General features: G+C 54.2%; 6 protein-coding genes across 6 annotated transcripts; 5 read left to right on the plus strand and 1 right to left on the minus strand.

Moving 5' to 3' along the window:
* The first annotated feature begins 1,829 nt into the window (after positions 1-1,829).
* On the plus strand, positions 1,830-5,870 carry BKA58DRAFT_148463 (uncharacterized protein). The gene has a single exon (XM_046164739.1). It carries the CDS (start codon positions 2,207-2,209, stop codon positions 5,726-5,728), a length of 3,522 nt encoding a protein of 1,173 aa, XP_046026170.1. The 5' UTR covers positions 1,830-2,206; the 3' UTR covers positions 5,729-5,870.
* Positions 5,871-6,728: 858 nt separating this feature from the next.
* On the plus strand, positions 6,729-7,745 carry BKA58DRAFT_400804 (uncharacterized protein; the record flags this gene model as incomplete). Its single annotated transcript, XM_046171619.1, has 3 exons — positions 6,729-7,043; positions 7,293-7,647; positions 7,699-7,745. 3 exons carry the CDS (start codon positions 6,729-6,731, stop codon positions 7,743-7,745), a joined length of 717 nt encoding a protein of 238 aa, XP_046026171.1.
* Positions 7,746-7,799: 54 nt separating this feature from the next.
* BKA58DRAFT_148578 (uncharacterized protein) lies at positions 7,800-9,802 on the minus strand. The gene is made up of 2 exons (XM_046164741.1): positions 9,318-9,802; positions 7,800-9,185 (listed from the first exon to the last, which is right to left on the minus strand). The coding sequence occupies exons 1-2, from the start codon at positions 9,687-9,689 to the stop codon at positions 7,920-7,922; spliced, it is 1,638 nt and encodes a 545-aa protein (XP_046026172.1). The 5' UTR covers positions 9,690-9,802; the 3' UTR covers positions 7,800-7,919.
* A 1,987-nt stretch (positions 9,803-11,789) lies between these two features.
* On the plus strand, positions 11,790-13,622 carry BKA58DRAFT_468342 (PAP2 superfamily-domain-containing protein). Its single transcript, XM_046175102.1, has 3 exons — positions 11,790-12,170; positions 12,241-12,794; positions 12,844-13,622. The coding sequence occupies exons 1-3, from the start codon at positions 12,090-12,092 to the stop codon at positions 13,424-13,426; spliced, it is 1,218 nt and encodes a 405-aa protein (XP_046026173.1). The 5' UTR covers positions 11,790-12,089; the 3' UTR covers positions 13,427-13,622.
* A 662-nt stretch (positions 13,623-14,284) lies between these two features.
* On the plus strand, positions 14,285-15,218 carry BKA58DRAFT_148593 (uncharacterized protein). The gene is made up of 2 exons (XM_046164742.1): positions 14,285-14,513; positions 14,566-15,218. Exons 1-2 carry the CDS (start codon positions 14,385-14,387, stop codon positions 15,130-15,132), a joined length of 696 nt encoding a protein of 231 aa, XP_046026174.1. The 5' UTR covers positions 14,285-14,384; the 3' UTR covers positions 15,133-15,218.
* A 2,874-nt stretch (positions 15,219-18,092) lies between these two features.
* On the plus strand, positions 18,093-19,532 carry BKA58DRAFT_148657 (cyclin-domain-containing protein). The gene is made up of 2 exons (XM_046164743.1): positions 18,093-18,262; positions 18,317-19,532. Exon 2 carries the CDS (start codon positions 18,417-18,419, stop codon positions 19,392-19,394), a length of 978 nt encoding a protein of 325 aa, XP_046026175.1. The 5' UTR covers positions 18,093-18,262; positions 18,317-18,416; the 3' UTR covers positions 19,395-19,532.
* The last annotated feature ends 157 nt before the right edge of the window (positions 19,533-19,689 follow it).

Raw genomic sequence — 19,689 nt, forward strand, 5'->3', positions numbered from 1 at the left:
CCCTCATGCACGAACCCCACCCACCATGCGTCACAGGGGGGATCGTGGGATGCCGCAGCAAGCCATGCGCATATTTGCGCCGGGCATTTTCGTGACGGCTACACTATGCAATCGATTAGCAATAGTGCGTCGTCAGCTTCAACGGGCGATTTTCCAAAGTGCCGCGTTACGCCTGGTTCACTCTGCGCCTGCATGGCATGGCGATGGAAGGAACTATGTAGTCTGTGACGCAAGTGCCACATGTCTGAAGCCACCTGGAAAACCACCAGGCTAAAACACGACTAACAGAAGAGGAGAAAATGCCAACGCTGTTCGTGGCGTTTTGTGGCTAGCAAGAAAGAATGCATGTGGTGATGCTTCAGCGCCTTACGCGCAGCCCGTGTGCGTTAGCTCTCGACTCCTTCGTCTGGTGCATGAACCACATTGACGTGTCAACGGGCGTTGCCTGGTATATATTGTAAGGAGCGTGAACAACGCACACTGCGAACAGGAGGGAACGAATCATAGTCAGGGGTTGAGAAAAGTTGAGGTTGTTGTCAGACTTTGCTGTTTCGGTGGTGAGGAAGCTTCACTTTTTGCTTTGGTAGTTTAGTTTTGCTTGTCCTTCGGCGTGTCCTGGAGGCTGTGATGTGCGGCGGCATGGCGCGGTCCGGTGAAGTGGGTGAGGGACTACAGATCAGGGCTTGGAGAATTATAAGAGGCGCAAGGGGCTGTGTGAGGCGGATACACGGTGTAGGTGCTTTGTTCATACTTGATGCTCATGATGGATGGCTTCAAGCTTGTTGGGAAGGCAGCCGGAAGTACAAGCCAGGTCAAGGATGCCGATACATTAGCGAACATCATGGCTCCGAAGGTGCAGGAGCAGCTTTACTCGAAGCTTGCCGGAGCGGTGCCTTGTGGGAGCTGTTGGGTGGGGCAGTTCGTGTACTGTTGCGACGACGGAGTACCTTCCCGCAAGTACCATGAGGTGCAGTAGCTGCCCTCGTCTACGCGTCGACTAATGTATGCAGGCCCAAATGAGGGGTTTGGCCCATATGGCGATGTGAAGAATTGATGAGGGACGGCGGCTGAGGCAGGGAAGAGCAGAGGCAGCAAGAGCAGGAATTGAATATGGCGGTTCCCAAGGGTCGGAGAGGCAGCGGGTGGTGGTTGACCATGGCCAGCTGCGACGGTGAGGTGGGTGTGACTCTCACCGCAGGTCTGCTAGAGTGGCTGCCACACGCGAGCGGCAGCCAATGGGTAGGGGATCGGTGCTATGTCACGGCGGGACCCAGGGCGGCGTCGCGCCTGATTTGACAGGCAGAGGACCAGATTCGGGTTTTTGCTGCTGCGGACGCTGCAGGCAGAGGGCCTTTTCTGTCCAATGTGGTGTTGGCGCTTGACCGCCAGCTGTACACCAGATACATGGCTACCATAGGGGGGCGCTGCAAAAATTTACTTCTCTCTTGCATTATTTGATTCTTTCTTGTCTATCGCATTCCCCTGGGACCGAAGGCTTAGGCGTGTGTGAGGTGCCGACAGCTCGCCTCTGGAATTGTGATTTGGCGCCTTTGCCTGGGATACGCTAAGGCGGTGTTCAACCGTTCGCCCGCCTGCGAGCCCGGCCCTGAGCGTGTTGATTGGCTCCGCGCCCCCAGCCTCAGTCGCCTTCATCCCATGTTACTTGGGACGACTCATCATCGCACATTGCATCGCGTCGCCGCCTCCTAGCACACCACCGTCAGCCTACTCGTCGCCGCCCTGCTCCTGACCAGACCCCCCACCGAGCCTCACCAGCGACATCCTCGTGCATTGCCCCTGCGGCCCGTTTGCTCATTTGGTCGGAAGTCAGGCGCCAAAGCCTGCGCATGTCGCTTGGGCGTCAACAATAGACGACCGCGGTATTTTCGTCATTAGCACGGAGATTGTCGTGCAAAGTCTGCAGCCCTCGAATTCGCAGCGAGCAGGTGGCGTGGCACGGAGCATGAACTAGATCCATGGACGCAGGAAGCCACCGTTACACAGGACCGCGACACAGCATGCAGTCGGCGCCAAATCGATAGCACCAATCCAATCGACTGCATCGAACCATCACCGACCAGGAACCTGCCCGCAGCGCGCCCGCACGCCAACGTCACCCCCGCCTTGGTAGCCCAGCGCTCTGCACCGCGAAGGCTGGCAGAGGGGGATAAGAGCCTGACCGCGAGCTGAGCGTCCGGCGCAGAAGATGCCGCTGCTATCGGCCGACAATGGCGACTCGAGCAGGAGTCGCAGCCGCCAGCGCGCGCGCACCGAAGTGGGCGAGCACAGGAGCATGTGGGACCGCCTCAACTTCCAGAAGATCGGCTCCTGGCTAAAGAAGGACGAGCACACGCCGCCGCCCTCGCCCACCAAGCCCGCCAGGATGTCCGAGAGCGTGAACAAGGAGAACAAAGAGAACAAGGACAGCAAAGAGATCACGAGGCCCCATTCGAGCGGCGGACTGCTGGGGCGGAGAGGCAGCCGAAAAGTCATTCCGGGCCTGCCGAGGCCCCTGACCTTCAAGCGAATGCAAAGCGAGAAGAGAGACAAGCTGCTCGAGGTGCCAGAGACGGAACATCGAAGAGCCGTCTCGGAAGACCGCAAGAGCTCCGTCCCCTCGAAACGAAACCCCTCGCCCCCTCCCATGTCTGTGCCCTCCATGTCCGCTCCAGACGTGCTGAGTCCGCACGAAAGTCATAGCGAGAAGGAGAAGGAGTCATTGCCAGAAACAGAGTCATTCCCCAGTATAGAGCGCACCATTGGCGGCGGTCCAGACTCCAACATACCAGCAGGCGCGCGCCAGGTCGATTACGGCATTGAAGAACCCGAAGACTACATGTCGGCCGGCGAAGTGTCTACAATCGAAGGACCTCCACAACTCTCACCAGTCGAGGTAGCAGACGCCTTTTCGGACCGCGGCTCGCATCACTCAGGTTCAGACATTGACGATATACGGTTGCAGGAGGAGCTCGAAGCAAAGTGGATCCTCAACCTCAGCATGCACTTCCGCGACTTGTCGGACCGCGAGAAGTTCTTCGTCACATTTGCCGAGGAGCCCAACAGATGGAGGCGAGTTACAGTATCGTGCGACTACCGGCATCTTGAGGCCGACTCACTCGAGGCTGATCTCAAAACGATGCACTACCAACGCGACAAGAGCAAGCGCATTTACGAAGCCATCCGCGACTCCCTGCCAGCTATCCAGTTTTACGACACCGTTACAAACCTCAAGCTCGAAACTGCCGACGGTCGTCTTCATGTACACGTCACCGAGGATGTCAACGAGGCTATCCCGTACCCACCTACGTCAGCCATCGAACACCTGGACTGCAAGCGCTTCCGAGAGAACGCCATCTCCTTCGACTCTCATATCTCAGGCTTCGTATACAAGGTCTCCGTCAACAACAATACGTATATCAAGAAGGAGATCCCGGGTCCAGACGCGGTCGAGGAGTTTCTGTACGAGATCAACGCTCTCGTCAGCCTGAAAGAATCCAAGTCAGTCATCAAATTCGAAGGCGTCATAGTCGATGAGCAGAACGAGCTCATCAAAGGGCTACTCATTAGCTATGCCGAGCTGGGCGCACTGGTGGACGTGATCTACGACTTTAAGCCCACAGGCCAATACAAGCCCACGGGCCAACTCACCTGGGAGCGCCGTGAGCGGTGGGCTCGACAAATCGTCGAGGGTCTGTCCGAGATACATGAAGCTGGATTTGTGCAAGGTGACTTTACGCTCTCGAACATCGTCATAGATAACGACGACAACGCCAAGATCATCGACATCAACCGTCGCGGGTGCCCCGTCGGCTGGGAGTCCCCTGAGCTGGCTAGGCTGGTCGAAAGCGGACAGCGTGTAACAATATACATCGGCGTCAAGTCAGATCTCTTTCAATTGGGCATGGTACTGTGGGCGCTAGCCGAACTGCAAGACGAGCCGGAGCGCCAACAGCGACCACTAACTCGCACCCTCGATCGACCAAATACAGATGTACCGGTGTACTTCCGCGATATTATCAGAGCCCTGCTCAGTGACTCACCCCAGGGGAGACCGTCAGCGGCAAGCCTGCTCAAGAAATTCCCTGACGATATACTAGACCGGGACTTCAGGCCCAAAGCTGCCATAAGAAGTAGTGTCTCTACACATCGAAGCGACAAGGAGTACATCGACCCCAGGACGGCAGTCGATCTCGAGGATATATCTAAACACCGCCGCCACTCAAGACAACAGTCGTCATTTGAAGAAATTCATATACCACGCACCGAATACCCCGCATCCTCTGGCTCATACATCATTCCCAACAGCCGCTCCGACCGCGGACGTTCTCCTGGCCCTTTGAGCACCAGCGAGAGAAACAGACGGAGCGAATACTCGCCTTATCCCGGCCACCGGTCAGTAATGTCGCTCGACGACTCGGAGCTCGAGAATGAGCTTGCAAGCCTGCCAGCTAGTAGAGAAACAAGGTGGGAGCAGATCTACGTTGACGGCGATACGAAGCTTGTTCAGCGAGGATGCGCAGACCTTGACGTCCATGACTTTGTCACGCAAGAGCCGAAAGACATATGTATCACAAGTCCACCAAACGAGATGGAGAATTCATTTCTTGGGGGCAGGCCAGCCGATGACACTCCGCTGGCCGTGTCGTTTGTTGGTGGACTTCAGCCACACTCTATGCGAAACAGCGCACAAGGATCGTCTGATCAGGATCATCGAGAGTTTGGGAACAAGGCCTCCTTTAGCACTCGCGTACACGAACTGGCACAGACACAGCCAGATCAAGGAGACTTGGATTCAGATGCCTCGCCGGGCTACGAAGAAGGTCGAAAATTCCACATACCTGCTTCTGGAGTGCTCACCAACCTGGAATACGATGTTGCCATGGACTCTTCCGCCTCCAATACTTCACCTCCATCGCGAGTCAGCACTGGCTTCTCTGTCTTCGATCGTCCGGAACCTTCACGCAGAGTTGGCACGGGCTTCTCAACAGCGCAAGGGTACCGTATGCCAATGCATCAAGATTCAGGCTTTGGGGAGTTCGAGCGGGTATCGTCTGAAAGCGAGCGGATACGCCATAGTCTTGACGAGAGCATCAAGGACCTGAACTTCACTAGCGAGGATGAGGCAAGGATCGACGAGCGACTCTGGGATGAGAAAGGAGCCCCCAAGTTTGGTGAGGGCGTGCGTGCAGCCGAGCTACAGATCAAGCCGGAGCCTATTCCCATATTCACCATCCCGGCATCCCCACGCAAAGAGGACAAGCAGAAGCAGGCGCGCAAATCGATGCCACCTCCGCCAATACCGAGCGTTGGACCGACAAACGTGCTAAGTGTCGAAGACGTCCAAGACAAAGCTCTAGAAGAGAAGAACTCAAACACCACCATTCGAGCGCCTAGTATCCGCAGTCCGTACGCAGGTCCGAAAGCCGTCGACTCCATGGATATTGTTTCGACCGACGCCAAACACACCTCCAATAAACAACATACCATCAGTTCGTCATCCAAGGATAAGCTATCCAATAAGCGAACGAAAGACCCCTCGTACGACGATTACTTATCCCCAGCCGAAGACGACGACGAGAACGACGACGCCAAACCAGCATCATCCGATCTCTCCGACTACCTCACTCACTCCATTTTCTTTGACCAAACCATTGATTACACACGCGAGCATCAGAAGCAGAAGCAGAAGAAGACCACAGGTCACGGTTCGCAAGGACCAAAAGTTTGATATTGACATCCTTCATTTACATTTCCCTTTTATTTCTTTCCACCAACATGCATTCGCTTTAAGCCTTGTCTTTATACCAAAGTCTTAGTATTATTTTTAATCCTCATGTGTGTATTCGTTCATTCTCAACTCCTTCCTTCTTTCATTCTTCCCTTATTTTGTTAGCGATTTCCAGGGTCATTGTTACATGAGCGTTTTCTTTACGGTTGGTTGGCGGGCGTTGTATGTCATGATCTAGGCACTACCTCATGATGTACGATTGGTTTTTCTTGGGATAGGCTGTCATGTCTTCACTTCAGGCGTCTGCTTTTGGCTGGATTGGGCAAGATTGGGGATACCAGGTCGATTTAGCATTTGGTAGCATGGGTATAGGCATTCCGGGAATATATTGCATTGTCCTCTTGAATGAGTCGTCTTTGATGTGCAAGTGTACTCTCGTTTGAAGCCTGATCAGAGTGGTGGGGACTGATTCGACGTTCATATGTGGGTGTCTATTCGCTTGTGTTCATGGGGAAGGTGCAAGTCAGCCTCTTAACTCCCACTTTTCGTCTGAACACCCTCTGCCTGAGATAATTCCCCACCATTTGCAATCGAGATATCGCTTCACAGACCTCAGTCGGGGGAGTTGAGCGGCTCCATCGTACTGTCACCTGACGTAAAGCGGAACGCGAAGACCAGGTAGTCACTAGCAGAGTGAATGTTGCGAGAAAGGGTCCAATCAAAGCGCACTGTCGCAGGCAACACAAGCGCTAGCTCTGGGGTGGGCTACGCCATGCGTATAAGGTCTACGGCGAGAGCGTTTAAGGAATTTTTCCTGTTCTCCCAACACCACTTGTAGGCTCCAGAGTACCTCGTCTGCGTTGCTTAGATCACTGGACGCGCTCTTGTGGCTTCCGCGCGCACCCCTACAGTTGGCGACCAAAGCAACTGTTACTGGACTGCTTCACGAGATTATCCACATCATCCCATCAACTTCGCCGGACTAGCACATACCTACAATATGGCGCATCCACCACAAAGATTACTAAGCCTTCCAAGTAAGCTTCTCCGTGAGATCGTTGCGCCGCTCAGCCCAGCCGACCTCCGCCGTCTGCATCAAGTCAACCACCTAGTCCTCGAGTTTATCGTCGACTATTCTAAACCAAGTTCCGTTGGGCTGGCCGACCTACCAAATACGCTTGTTTTGGAGGTTGTCGCGCATTTTGACCAACAAGGATCGAAGCTGATTCGCACGGATGAACTACCGGTTTTACACTCTCGTCATGAACGCTATCCTGGATCAGGAAGTGCGCACAAAGGGGATCAAGCTGCTAGGGTGTGCATTGGAGACAGAAAGCAAGGGCTTGATGAGAAGACTCTTACTGAAGGGTGCAGATGTGGATACACCTTGTTGCCATGTCTGGGATTACAGTCTCAGTGATGACTGTTGGTTGGACAATTCCTATACCGCAACACCTCTGACATTCACTGCATACTGCAGCGACGTAAAGATGGTCGAACCACTCTTACAGTTCGTTGCAAACGTGCATGCACTGTCCAACTATAGGATCCATGAGGGATACAGAATGAATATAGCATGCCAGAGGGCAAGGACGTTATTGCAAGTGGTGATCAAATCCAGGATACTGCGATGTTAGCTCCAACAACTCGAGCTATCATTTCTGAAGAGCAAGCAAAGTTGCAAACAAACGCAGCTTCGCCTCCACGTTTGCACCCACAGCATGCCAACTCGAAATTGGACTCAATTGTCCCAACAAAGAGCGTATGGGCCAACGCTTCATCGAAGATTCGTGCCGCCCCTACCGTTGAGGAACAAGTCTCAATGGAAAAGTCCATCATTTGTCCCCAGCCAACGAAAAGGACGCCTAGTCCTCATAGGTACAGAGTTGGTATTCCCTTTGGATATCAAAGAAGCAAAGGTACATCTGGAAAGACAGGGCGAAAGGACTAGATCTTTACATGGCCTCTAGTCACGGGCCAGAGATTGCGTCGAGATACATTCGAGGCTGGACAATAGACGGACCCAGAGAGAAAGGAAGGCAGTGGTAGACACGAGAACAGAGACAATGAAGCAGATGCGGTGGGCGATTCTTGTATCTATTCTAAACACTACATATTCAAACATGTTCTAATACCCGTGCATGTCCAGATGCACGCCTTGGGTACAACCCGGGGAGATTGTTCAATCAAATCAGAACGCAACAGCCTTCATACCGCGCTTGACAGGCATGTTGGCGATCTCATCGCGGCGACGAGCTGAGGTCAGAAAACCAGCAGGATACTCGACAACGGCGTCGCCAGACTCCGCGGCTGGTGCTGGTGCTGCGGCCTCGTCGTTCTGCTCTTCAGCAGCGACAGGCTCAGCGTCGGCGGCTTCGTCCTGCTTGTCTCCCTCGTCCTTCTTGTCGTCCTCTTGAGCGGCGTCTTGCTTGTCGTCAGCTTCAGCTCCGTCTTGCTGCTCGGCTTGACCCTCCTGTGCCTTCTTGTCCTCTTGCTCTTGCTTCTTCTTGTCCTCTTCAGCAGCTTTGGCGTCTTCGTTGGCTTGCTTCTTCTCTTGCTCAGCTGCCTTCTTGTCTGCTTCTTCCTGCTTCTTCTTCTCTTCCTCGGCAGCCTTAGCGTCAGCCTGTTCCTTCTTCTTAGCTTCTTCAGCGGCCTTCTTCTCCTCTTCAGCAGCCTTCTTTTCTTCTTCCTTTGCAGCTTTGTCCGCCTCTTCCTTAGCCTTTTTGTCAGCCTCCTCTTGCGCCTTCTTTTCTTTCTCGGCGGCCTTCTTGTCAGCCTCCTCTTGTTGCTTTGCCTTGTCTTCAGCGGCCTTCTTCTCTTCCTCAGCCTTCTTCTGCTCCTCTTCCATCTTCTTTTTCTCCTCCTCAGCTGCGCCCGGTGCCTCGGTGGCTGCAGGCTCAGCAGTAGTCTCGGTGGCGGAAACGGTCATGTTGGCAGAAGCAGTGGCGTTTGCAGCCTCACCCATTACCAAAGAGAAACTCTCAGTGACCATGGGTGCAGCTGGTGCAGCGTGGGTCATGGACATGTTGCCGGCGGCAGGGGCTTCAGGAACGACAGTGACGGCAGCCGGAGGAGGCATAGTGTGCTCCGGTGCGGCCTGAGTCTCCTGAGGCGGCATCTCAGCTGGTGGAGGCATCTCGGCAGCAGGTGGTGGTGGTGGCATCATGGTATGCTCGGGTGCTGCTTGAGTCTGGTGTGCAGGCATCTCGGCTGGAGGAGGCATCTCAGCTGGCGGCGCGGGCATCTCGGCAGGTGGTGGTGGCGGCATCTCAGCCGCAGGAGGTGGCGGCATGGGGTGTTCAGTGACCATAGGAGCGGGGGGCTGTTCGACCATAGCCGTGGTCATTGGTGCAACAGTCTCGTGAGTGATGGCCTCGGCTGTAGTTGTCGCCGCAACCTCCTCAGTGGTGGTAGCTGCGGCTGAGATACTGGCCATTTCCTGAGAGACGTGCATGGCCTCCATAGCATCCGCAGAAGACTTGTGAGCGGCATCCTTGGCCTTCTCAGACGCGGCATGCATAGACTCCATAGCATCTGCGGACGCCTTGTGAGCGGCGTCCTTGGCCATCTCGGAGGCCACGTGCATGGCTTCCATAGCAGCTGCAGATTCTTGGTGAGCCTTCTCCTCTGCCTCCGCTTTCGCTTGGTGCTCAGCCTCCATCTTCGCCGCAGCTTCCTGATGAGCCTTCTCCTCTGCTTCAGCCTTGGCTTGATGTTCGGCCTCCATCTTCGCAGCGGCTTCCTGATGCGCCTTGTCCTTGGCTTCCGCCTCTGCTACGTGCATGGACTCCATGGCGTCGGCGGCTGCCTTGGCAGGGTCAACTGCCGGAGCGGGCGCAGCCTCGCCCATGTGTTCGGTACGAGCCACAACCCTAGACGGGATGTCGACATTCCGGGGAAGAGGACCAGCAGCGACAGCGGCCGCCGAAAGGAGGGTGAGAAGGGGGTATATGGTCTTCATTATGGGTAGTTTGGGGGAATCTAAAAGGACAGGAATGAAACTTGAGTCTTCGTTATTACGACGGGAAAAGAGAGAATGAAGAGCTCAGCTCAATAAAATTAAACACTAGTGCACGGCACTTTGAAGAAAAGAAGGTAGGTGTTTGAAGACGACTTGATGTGAGAGTGGGCAGAATTTGTGAGGCTCGGGGTTTCGAGGTATATGTACCTTGCCCGGTTCCTTCGGCATGGAGGAGACTCAGAGCATACCCCTAGAAGCAAACAGATCATCTGGAGCAGTTCCACACTTGGTAGCGTTTGATGAATTCCCGGCATCGTTTTCGCCATGTCGAGGATGCCCTGAGGCGGTTAGGCGCCTAGGCAGGGCGACGACGACGCTGTTCCCCCACCCGTCTCGAACACTTACAGCTGCCTCTCCACTGTGTAGACAGCATTGACAGTGCTTGGCATGGACGTTACCGGGCCAAATCCATGTTCGCGATGAGGCGCACGCTGCGATCGACCAATCAGACTCGTGCCTGACGAGGAAGAAGCAGCGAAGCCTGGATTCGCTCGCCAAAGTCTTGGCCTGACAGGAACCGTCGGAGAGTACGTAGCAAGTCAGGCTGCAGGAGTATTGCAGTGGTGAAGCTCACTTCATCGGCGGGGACGCATATATGCGTGTTGGGATTGTGATGCGGACAAGGTTTCAGCAGCCCGAAATGGGCAAGTGTCCGGGTGTCATGGCAGCCACGACCTTCAGACCCAAGCCACAACGATGTTCGGAGACCGACATGATGTCAAAGTCACCAGGGAGCTGTTTGGACATTGCACCTCCGAGCGTGCGTTTGCAGGATTTGCAGTCGGAGGTCTCTTGGTTTCATGACGCTCCAGGTCTCGGGTGCGACATGATCCGAGGTCGAGATGTTCACCAAGCAGTGATGGACGTTCTTTTTTCCTGTAAAGGATGGACTCGTATGATGGGGCTATAGCGACCAAGAGAATCGAAACGATGATGCAAGTATTGAGTACTGGACAGCCTTGAGCATCTCTCAGCGTGAGAAAAACCAAACATCTTAGTTGCTACAATAGCATATACTATGACTTGGTTAATCTTGAAGCCTACATCGACGTCAGATCATTTTACTCTGCCTGATTTATTCCGGTGCCGGCTGCGAAGATGTGTTCGACTTCCTTCTGGAAGAAGGTGGTCGGAATGTCGGTACGCGGCTGCCTGGCATCAGAAGAAAGATTCTGCAAGATGCAGATGGATCAAATGCGGTGAACATACGTCGACGTGTGTTTCTCGTATAACTTGGGTCTCGTACGAGAACGCCAGGGCTGAAACGTAGTTAGGGGCTTCGGGTAGGGAGGATTCACCGGTACTTTTAGACGATGCTTATTATGGGCGCGCGCCTTACCGCCTTTGCTTGCCAAGCAATCCGCTTCCATTGCGGCCCCGTCTTATAAGACCAAGCAATAGCTTCAAAGCCGCCCATCGTTGTCCGAATGTTCGCTCAAGTTTCCTCGCGCTCAGGGGCGGAGTACGGAGCGGCCGCACTGTAAGTGGTTTTCCGGACGGAAGAGTAATCGGCCGCATCCGATTACTACGACGGCATCCTCATAATAGCAACGGCCCTATCATCATCAATCCGCTGCGCTGCCAAGCAGAGAGTGGCAGTGTTGAGAGCACCGAGTTCAGTAGCAACAAGGGCATTGTAGGAATCGCATTGTCATAAGATGCGGTTACGGCCAACCAGACAGGGTGGCATTTAGGCGAGCAATTACTTCGATGCTTCCTTTCCTCTACGGGCCAACTGCGCCCCGACGAAATGAGCAATTGACGTCACAATGCTTTGTGCTTACTCCCTGGGCTTGGCTACTTCGCTGATGCTGCCGTGGTATTGCTGTGCAGTGGCGCCAGCACTACTTTGTGATGGTCGCGTGCTCAACGAGGATGGGCACGCGACACAGTTGGAAGATGGGAACGGTGAATGCGAGGCGAATAACAATCAGTTGGGAGGAAGCCTGTGCCTCTAGCGGGTTGCGCGCCGCTGCGCAGGTCCCAAGCCACTAAAGTTGAAAAAGTGGGACTTTGCTACGCTGTACGCACGCTTTGATCAGGACGTCTGACCTCCTTTGCCGGCAACCCGGGGGCTTCGCGAACTTGAAGCAAGCACCATCATAGGCCCGCTAAGCATCGAGTGAAGCAGGCGGACTCGTCTCCTCTCCACCTGGTCTGAACCCTTCCCCTCCTTTGTTTCCCGTCACTCCTTTACCTGCGTTGTCAACATACTTTGTGTCCGACGACAACCCTCCGCGCGTACCCGGGGATAGAATAGAGCCGACAGTTGCAACCACTGTTGGGCCACCTCGAGCAGCGTAATCTACGAGCATCCCGAATCGGCGCACGCAACACATCATGGCGAACTCGACCTTGCCGGACAACGGCCAATGGAACAGCAAACCAGCCTGGAAGCTGCCAGGATGGTGCGAACCTGTTGTACGTAGCCGAAGCCATTCCAGAGTATTTACCTACACACAACAACATGCTGACAGCGTCACGCGAGCAGATGGTAGCCAGCATACTTTTCTTCGCCATGTTCATAACACGAAAGCGCGACTTTAAAATCTTCGGCCGGTCATCACAGCGCACCGGCTTCCTCGACAACACCCCGAACGAGTCTACAGACCGCCTCCTCCAGTCCGACAGCGACAGCGAATTCGACGAGATCAGCGCGGTTAAGAACCCCAACGCACCCAAAGTTCGAAGCATCTTCTGCTGGAAAGTTACGACACCCAACACATCGCGTTTCCGCCACCATGTACACAGTCGCATACTGCAGCGCTTCCCTTTCTTAATTGAGATGTTCTATTGGGTTATCAACTATGCCTTCTACCGCATGACTGGCGTCGTATCGGCTAAGCTCTTCGCTGGGCGCGGGATATGGGACGTATCTCAGGAACACGGAATTGCAGTACTGGAAGCGGAGGAATATGGCCTCCTGAGGTTCTTGTTCCCGGTTCGAGAGAGGGACGTACAACAGTGGTTCATGCATGGACACCAAGATGCGCTTACAGTGCTGAACAAGTGCTATGCGCTGATCCACATCCCAGGAACTGTTGGGTAAGTTTGCTGTGGCATAACTTCTTGCATCACCACTGACATTTTCAAGCTTCATCTGCTGGTACTACTATGTAGCCCCGTCATTTGACACTTTCGCCGTCGCCCGCCGAACCCTCACCCTTACCAACTTCTGCGCTTTCATGACCTTCGTTGTATACCCATGCATGCCACCACGACTCCTACCCACCGAGTACGGCTTCCTCGACACCGTCCGCCATGATGACGCGCAAAGTGTATGGATGAGTGGCAAGTTTGTCAACCAACTCGCAGCGATGCCTTCGATGCACTTTGGCTACGCATTCTGCATTGGCATGACCATGATCTACCATTCGGGTCTCTTCCGCCGCACCTTGGAACAGGGCGAAGTGCGCAAGAACGCCTTCTGGAAGATCTTCTACCTGATTGTTGGAATAGGATACCCCTCTTTCATCCTGACGGTCATTGTTGCTACGGCCAACCATTACTTCATGGACGCCTTGGTGGCTACCTGCTTCGTCTTCTTCTCTTTCCTTTGCAACAAGGTCTTCTACGTCTTCATCCCGCTCGAAGATCTCCTGCTTTACGTTATCCGGGCGGATAAACCCGTTCCCACAACCGGTGACCGCTTCCATGAGAAGGGTGGTCGGTTATAGTTTTGGCAGCTTGATCTCGGCTTTTGGTTTTGGTTAACTACCACGGTCGCTTACACTTCGTCGCATTTACAGGATATTGCATTACAGGCGGCGTTGGTCCAAGCAGTAAACGTATCGCACGTGGTTATTAGACTCGCGGCGAGTTTATATGTAAATATTCTGAATTCATACTCAAACATTATCGTTCAATTTGTTCATTAGTTGTTACTATGGCCGGATGCTGACCGTCGACCGCAGTCCGAGTCAACCGTACCTGTGAACGCAAGCTAGAACACGCCAAGGCCTGTTCCTGCGTTAGCGCAAGTGAAAGCTCCCCCAGCATTCGCGACGCGTCCGAGCTCCAGGCGTGTGCCAGCCGTCATCTCCAATATCCCCTCAGCACTGTGTAAGTCAGTCCACCCATCACCAGACGCGATCCGTGTGGGACGCTATCACACATTCACTCTGTCGGCTTTTCGCAACCCATACTACTTGTCGTGCGCCGACATGCCACTTCGGGACAGCTACTCTTGAGCTTCAGATAGCTTCATTCGCTCTCGCACACCGTCGCTCGTTCTTGCAAACACAGGAACCTAGTCGCCATGGCGGATCTCGAGCAGCAAACCCCAATTGAGGGCACACCGATCGACGACATTGAGATGGAGGGTGCGGGTGACGCTGGAGCTGGCGGAGAGGAGGAGACAACTCTCTTGCCGGAGATTGAGCCTGAAGCACCCAAGCTGGTTCTCTTCGCCGAGTAAGTGATGGTCATGTACATATTCTGGTTCGCTGAATTGAATAGATGGCTCGCTTGAGACGAGGCGCGACCATCGCGCGCATGAAGTTTGCCAGCTCTGAAGAGCTGAAGACGAGGCGCGCAACACCAGTCTCAGCTCTATGGGCTACTATCATATCTTTCCTGGATCTGGAAAGTTAGCGACATGCAACATGGACGCGCGGCTAACATGCGACCAGTCTCATGAAGAGTCCGATCGTCGAAGTCATCGTTGGCTCAGGAGACAACCGCACCACATACTCAGCACACGAGGCAGTTCTCGTCAAGTCACCAGAGTTCGCCAAACAGGTCGAGAAGTTTGCGCCAGGAGGGGTACGCTATCACGCCCTCAGCGAGTGAACATGCGCTCACTGACAGTCTCCAGCCTCGTCAAATTGTTTACACAGATTGCGATGTCGATGCCATGGGCTCAGTCGTCGAATACCTCTACACAGGCGAATACTTCCCCAAGAAGACGTCAGCCGCACGCGATGCGCCCCTCGAAAAAGATCCGCGACAGCCTTCTACCGATAACGAGGGCTTGGGTCTACTTGTCCACGCACGTATTTACACGCTTGCCGACCGTCTCCAGCTTCCCGAATTGAAATCGCTCGCACATTCCAAGATCCACCGTACAGCGTCGACCGCAAAGGGCGAGCTTGCTTACGCACGCTACGTATACAAGGAGTCCAACCCAGAAGATGCCACGATCCGCAAGCCTGTCGTTGCTTTCTGGGCCACACGCAGCTACAGCCTGCGCCACGACGCAGAGCCAGAGTTCAAGGCCATGTGTCTGGAATTTCCGCAATTCTCGTATGATGTGCTGCAGCTCGTCTTGGACCAACAGGAGAAGAAGCGTGGTGGTGGTGGTGGTGATGATGGACCAAGCCGAAGTGGACCGACTGTGGTTCCTGGAAGCACGAGAAAGAGGGCTAGAGTGAGTCAGGTGTAGATGCGATAGTCGATGTTGCATCGTGCTGGATTTGCCTCGCCGTCCTAGACCACGGCTACATCAACCTCTTTCACAACGGAATCAAGCATCTTACCGGACCCAGGAGGTACTCAAGCTTTCTTACAGCTGCAGATCAATCCCACAGAAGCCCATGTAGCCATCTCACCACCGCATGACCCCATTAAAAACTACCTACAACCTACTTGAAGCACTACACGCGCCTGCCTTCTCGCATACCTACCCGAGAGTGCTTCCGAGTCTCTTTGCAAATCACCTCGAACGCCAGCTGCGTGTCCTGCGTGGCTTCAGCGAGATCCTGCATTCGGATCTGCAAGCTGTTTCTCCTACTTACACAGATTCCTTTTGTAACATACACGCCCATGATCTTAGTCACATATACCGTCGAGAATCAGCAGCAAACTGATATCCTATAATGTCAAAAATCCTGTTTGGCGTAGGGGTTGGAAGTAGCGCTGGCTGGGACCGTAAGTTCTCGATAGTAGTACCGTGTACAGTAGCCGATTCAGGTATCTCCGGAAATCGAAGCCTCTACAAGGCAGATGACAAGCTTTCGACTTGAACATTTGATGAGCAATTGGTGCAACGCCTCGACGGCGCTATGTGAGAAACAGTATGTTGTTGAGACCAGCGAATGGAACGTGGAGCTCCTTCCGTCACGACATAGTGGTGCGTCTCCCAGACCTCGTATATGCTAGACATCGAGATCTGAGTAAGCTCCCTAGTTTCGTTGCTACGAGCGGAGTATACTTCGCACAACACAGATCAGAGATAACAGACAACGGCGAAGTATAAATTTAGTGGGCAAAACTACCGTGAACTCGTGGATCTTGTAGAATACATGGTTATACGCACCTCATGTAGAGAAAAAACCAAAGAGGTCTACAGCCTACATTAACATAGAAGACGTAAGATACGATCTGCAAGTGACCCTAGGGGAGCTTCAGACATGGACGTACACCTTATTCAAGGACAAAACTGACTACCCTAGAGCCTACATTGACGTTAGGTCGTCTACTTTGCACGTTTCTATGTTGATGTAGGCTGCAGGCTTGTTTAGTGTCTTCCTTGTCTGAGGTGCGGCCATCTCTGAATCTTCCCCAGGGTCACTTGCAGATTATATCTTACATCTTCCGAGACATGGCGAACGATCTGCTGGAGACTTGCCTATGGTCGCTGTCATGAGATGCAATTACTTGCATTGACCCTTGCTGGAGATGAAGCCGAGAGATGCATGGTGACGTTGACGGGTAGCTTGCTGCAGGGACGGGGGTCGCATGGCGCGAACATGATACTGCGCTATCGACCTACAAGTTTTGTTGGGACGACGGTCTTGCATGCACAGCGACCTTTGCGGGAGTGTAGAGTCGTTATTGCTACTTGGATGTGTAGGGTGCCAAGGACAGTCGAAAGAGGGGTATATGTCGCTTCGTGATGTGGAGGTATACCTGGGTAGTACTTGAGCGATTAGCAAAGGGTGAGAAAAGATGCAAGAAAAGGGTGGTTGTGATTGTGATCGTGATCGTGGACGTGGAAATACGTAGTCTTCAATGCTGTTGGACAGGTAGTGAGAAGGTAGATGGGACTAGCAACGCCGTCGTTCAAGGCGTCGACTGTGAGCGGACCAAAGGACTAAGGTGGTATTCACGCTAACGCTCACGGAAGCCTGAATCGGGGCCTTCCAAAGCTCCATGCTCCCATAGCCCGGTAGTTTATAGCATGTCGTCGATCCGCGAACCATTGGCGATGACTGCGGACAATAGTCCTCTGACATCTGTCACCCACCGGGTCGCGAGATTGCGGACCGGCTATCGACGAGTCGAAGACGCCACCCGAGGGTACGAGGGCCGGCCTGGTCTGCGCGAACACGTGGAGGTGCATCGCCGTGTGTGAGTCTACGATTTGCGGTGGGTCGATTGGCTGCAAGCTGTGCGATCGTAGAGTTTGTGACATGGCGACCCGGGCCCGCGATGCATGCGTAGTGCTGCTTGATGTACACTCGGTCAGGAGGGTGTGCAGCTGCGTGCTACCATTGCCCACAACCATCATGCAAGCAGGCTCGCGCTAGACACGCATTGGGGGCGGATGTTCTGTACCCCAAGAACCGTGAGACATGGTCACGATGGCAGAAGTGAGGACCCAAAGTGGTCGAGGCAAAACACAAAAGGGAGGTGGGTATATACAAGCAGCCGCGGTCCAGCTGCCATGACGGTGGACCCGAGTCTGGCCAGACACTTCTGAAGTTGATTTCTCCGAGCGTCCTGTTCATCTCGGCAAAGGCTCTCACATGACAGTCGAATAGGCCGCTCCCGCGTGTCTTGAGGGCTTCTGCGCTTCTTCCCAGGCTGGACAGACCCTGCAGCGCCTCGCATCTGCCCCGCAGTCGCCTGGCCAATATCTCTCCCATCTGCAGCACCTCATACGGAACCCTCTCCGGAACTGCTCCAGCCCATGCATGCGCTCATCCCGCTGCTTCTTACTTAACAACCAATTAACCGCCAATCACGCCTGCCTGGATCCACCGTCGCTCCTGCTCCCTCTCGTCGTATGTAGAGAGACAGGCTGCTTGGACATAGCTGCGCGTCTTCTGCCTGTACAGCACGGCCCGGTGGGCCAGCAATCTAGCCTTTTTCTGCTCTCACGAGACCCGCTCCCGGGCCTCGCATCGTGAGTCGCACGCTCTCCAGCGCTCCACGTACCTCTACATCGTGACCCGCCAGCGCATTCGGCGGGCCTCACCGCGCCTTGCAGCGTACTTCCAGCCACTCTACGCTACTGCCCATGGCCACCGTTTGTACAAGACGGCAGCGAGCTTCGGGACGGCGCTTGCATTACAGTTCCAGCCAGCTTGATCAAGTCAGGACGCAATCCTTCTAGCGTCACTTGACCCTACAGACCAACGCCACGCCCCGAGGCTATCGATTATCGTGTCTTCAATAATTCCGTCTACCAGCACTACCCGTCTTCATCATCTCCTGAACGCCCGCCTGCTGTACTCCTGCTACACAACCACACTCCCACTCATACCCATCGCCAACCGCCAACCGCCAACCGCCAATACGAACCCCCATCCTGGTCGACACGCTAGCCGCGCTGATCGTCACATCCAAGTGTAAGCTAACATCCTATACTACACTGGAGTTTTGTTGATTCATGGCAGACAAAGCACACACATTGTCGCACATCAATCTCTCCGACTATCCCTCGACACGCTTTCCGTCTGCACAATATATCGGTAGACATCGGCAACATATCCACACGTCCAAATGATCCAAGTCTGTCACTCGGCCCCTCCATACAAGACCGTGCATCCGAGGCGACTCGTGCTTGCACCGGTCATTCAAAACCAAACCACAATGAATCCCCCCTCAGCACCCAACCCGGCAGGCGACGCAGGCGTACTACCAGACTTCAACAACCTCAGCCTGCAAGACGCACCATCACCGCCTGCCAATGACGACGATCTCGATGTTTTGACCATGTCACGGGAAACCGCCATGAAGTTGATCGCACGCTCAATAATTGCCATTGCCAATGCAGCTGGCGATGTGCCCGCAACACCACCACTTTCGCGGCCCGGGACGCCTGGCGGACGGGAAAACCACCTCATACGCTCCCACCGACGGACAGCGTCCAGACCAGCGACGCCTATCCCCGCCGAAAAAGAGAATCACCAACCGACCGAACTAGCTCCACCGGAAGCGGGTCACGATGAGCCCGTCACTATACACGACATTGGCGCCGGAGCGCAGCCCGAGTCCGTGCAACGAGCCAACATGGCTCGCAAGTTTTTCTCCAAGACTGTTCCCAAAGTTGGCGTCGAGGAGTACATGAACCGCATCCAGAGATTCTGCCCGTTGTCTACGGCTGTCTGGCTAGCTGCTGGGTCGTACATGTTGCGATTATGCGTTATCGATAGGAGCGTTCCCCTCACATACCGGACAATGCATCGGCTCATCTTAGCGTGCGCCCTCGTGGCGATGAAGGCATTGGAAGATCACAGATGGCCACAAAAACGCTTTGCTGCTGTGGGAGGTGTCGACGAGGCGGCACTCAGCCGACTAGAGCTATGCGTAGAATTCCTGTTGTCGTTTGACGTACAAATCTTCACACCAGAGAAGCTCAAGGAGCTGACACTCCAACTGCAAAAGGCGGGACAGGCTGCAACCATGACCTGTAGATTACCAACATCCTTCAGCCTGAAGATGAGCAACCCAAAAGTACGGAATGCGCAGGCTGTTTGAATTGGAACGACACAAGGGCAAGCATCTCCTTTTCTTTGGAATTTTAGGATATCCCCATCTAGCATGGCAATGGCGTTTGAGTAGCAAAACACGGGCATGACGGCCAAGGAAGCGTCTGTACTATAGACACCAAGAGGTGTACTGGAGAGAATCTCAAAAAATTCGACGTGCAAACACAGGCTGCATCGAAACCCACTTTTGGCGGTGGAATGTGGAGACCCGATAATGTAGATTCAGGTACCGGCTCCAAGTGGAGGAGATGCGAGCCGAGCAAGTCATGCGCAGGCCGAGATAG

The sequence above is a fragment of the Alternaria rosae genome (assembly GCF_020736505.1).
Source record: "Alternaria rosae strain MPI-PUGE-AT-0040 chromosome Unknown BKA58scaffold_4, whole genome shotgun sequence".
NCBI classification, from domain to species: domain Eukaryota; kingdom Fungi; phylum Ascomycota; class Dothideomycetes; order Pleosporales; family Pleosporaceae; genus Alternaria; species Alternaria rosae.

Coding starts and splice junctions, on each gene's coding strand:
- BKA58DRAFT_468342 (XM_046175102.1), top strand. CDS start 12,090: ATGGCGAACTCGACCTTGCCGGACAACGGCCAATGGAACAGCAAACCA. Junction 12,171..12,240: donor CAGGATGGTGCGAACCTGTT/GTACGTAGCCGA, acceptor TCACGCGAGCAG/ATGGTAGCCAGCATACTTTT. Junction 12,795..12,843: donor CACATCCCAGGAACTGTTGG/GTAAGTTTGCTG, acceptor GACATTTTCAAG/CTTCATCTGCTGGTACTACT.
- BKA58DRAFT_148578 (XM_046164741.1), bottom strand. CDS start 9,689: ATGAAGACCATATACCCCCTTCTCACCCTCCTTTCGGCGGCCGCTGTC. Junction 9,186..9,317: donor AATCTGCAGCTGCTATGGAA/GCCATGCACGTG, acceptor GATGCTATGGAG/GCCATGCACGTCTCTCAGGA.
- BKA58DRAFT_148657 (XM_046164743.1), top strand. CDS start 18,417: ATGATCCAAGTCTGTCACTCGGCCCCTCCATACAAGACCGTGCATCCG.
- BKA58DRAFT_148463 (XM_046164739.1), top strand. CDS start 2,207: ATGCCGCTGCTATCGGCCGACAATGGCGACTCGAGCAGGAGTCGCAGC.
- BKA58DRAFT_148593 (XM_046164742.1), top strand. CDS start 14,385: ATGAAGAGTCCGATCGTCGAAGTCATCGTTGGCTCAGGAGACAACCGC. Junction 14,514..14,565: donor AGAAGTTTGCGCCAGGAGGG/GTACGCTATCAC, acceptor GACAGTCTCCAG/CCTCGTCAAATTGTTTACAC.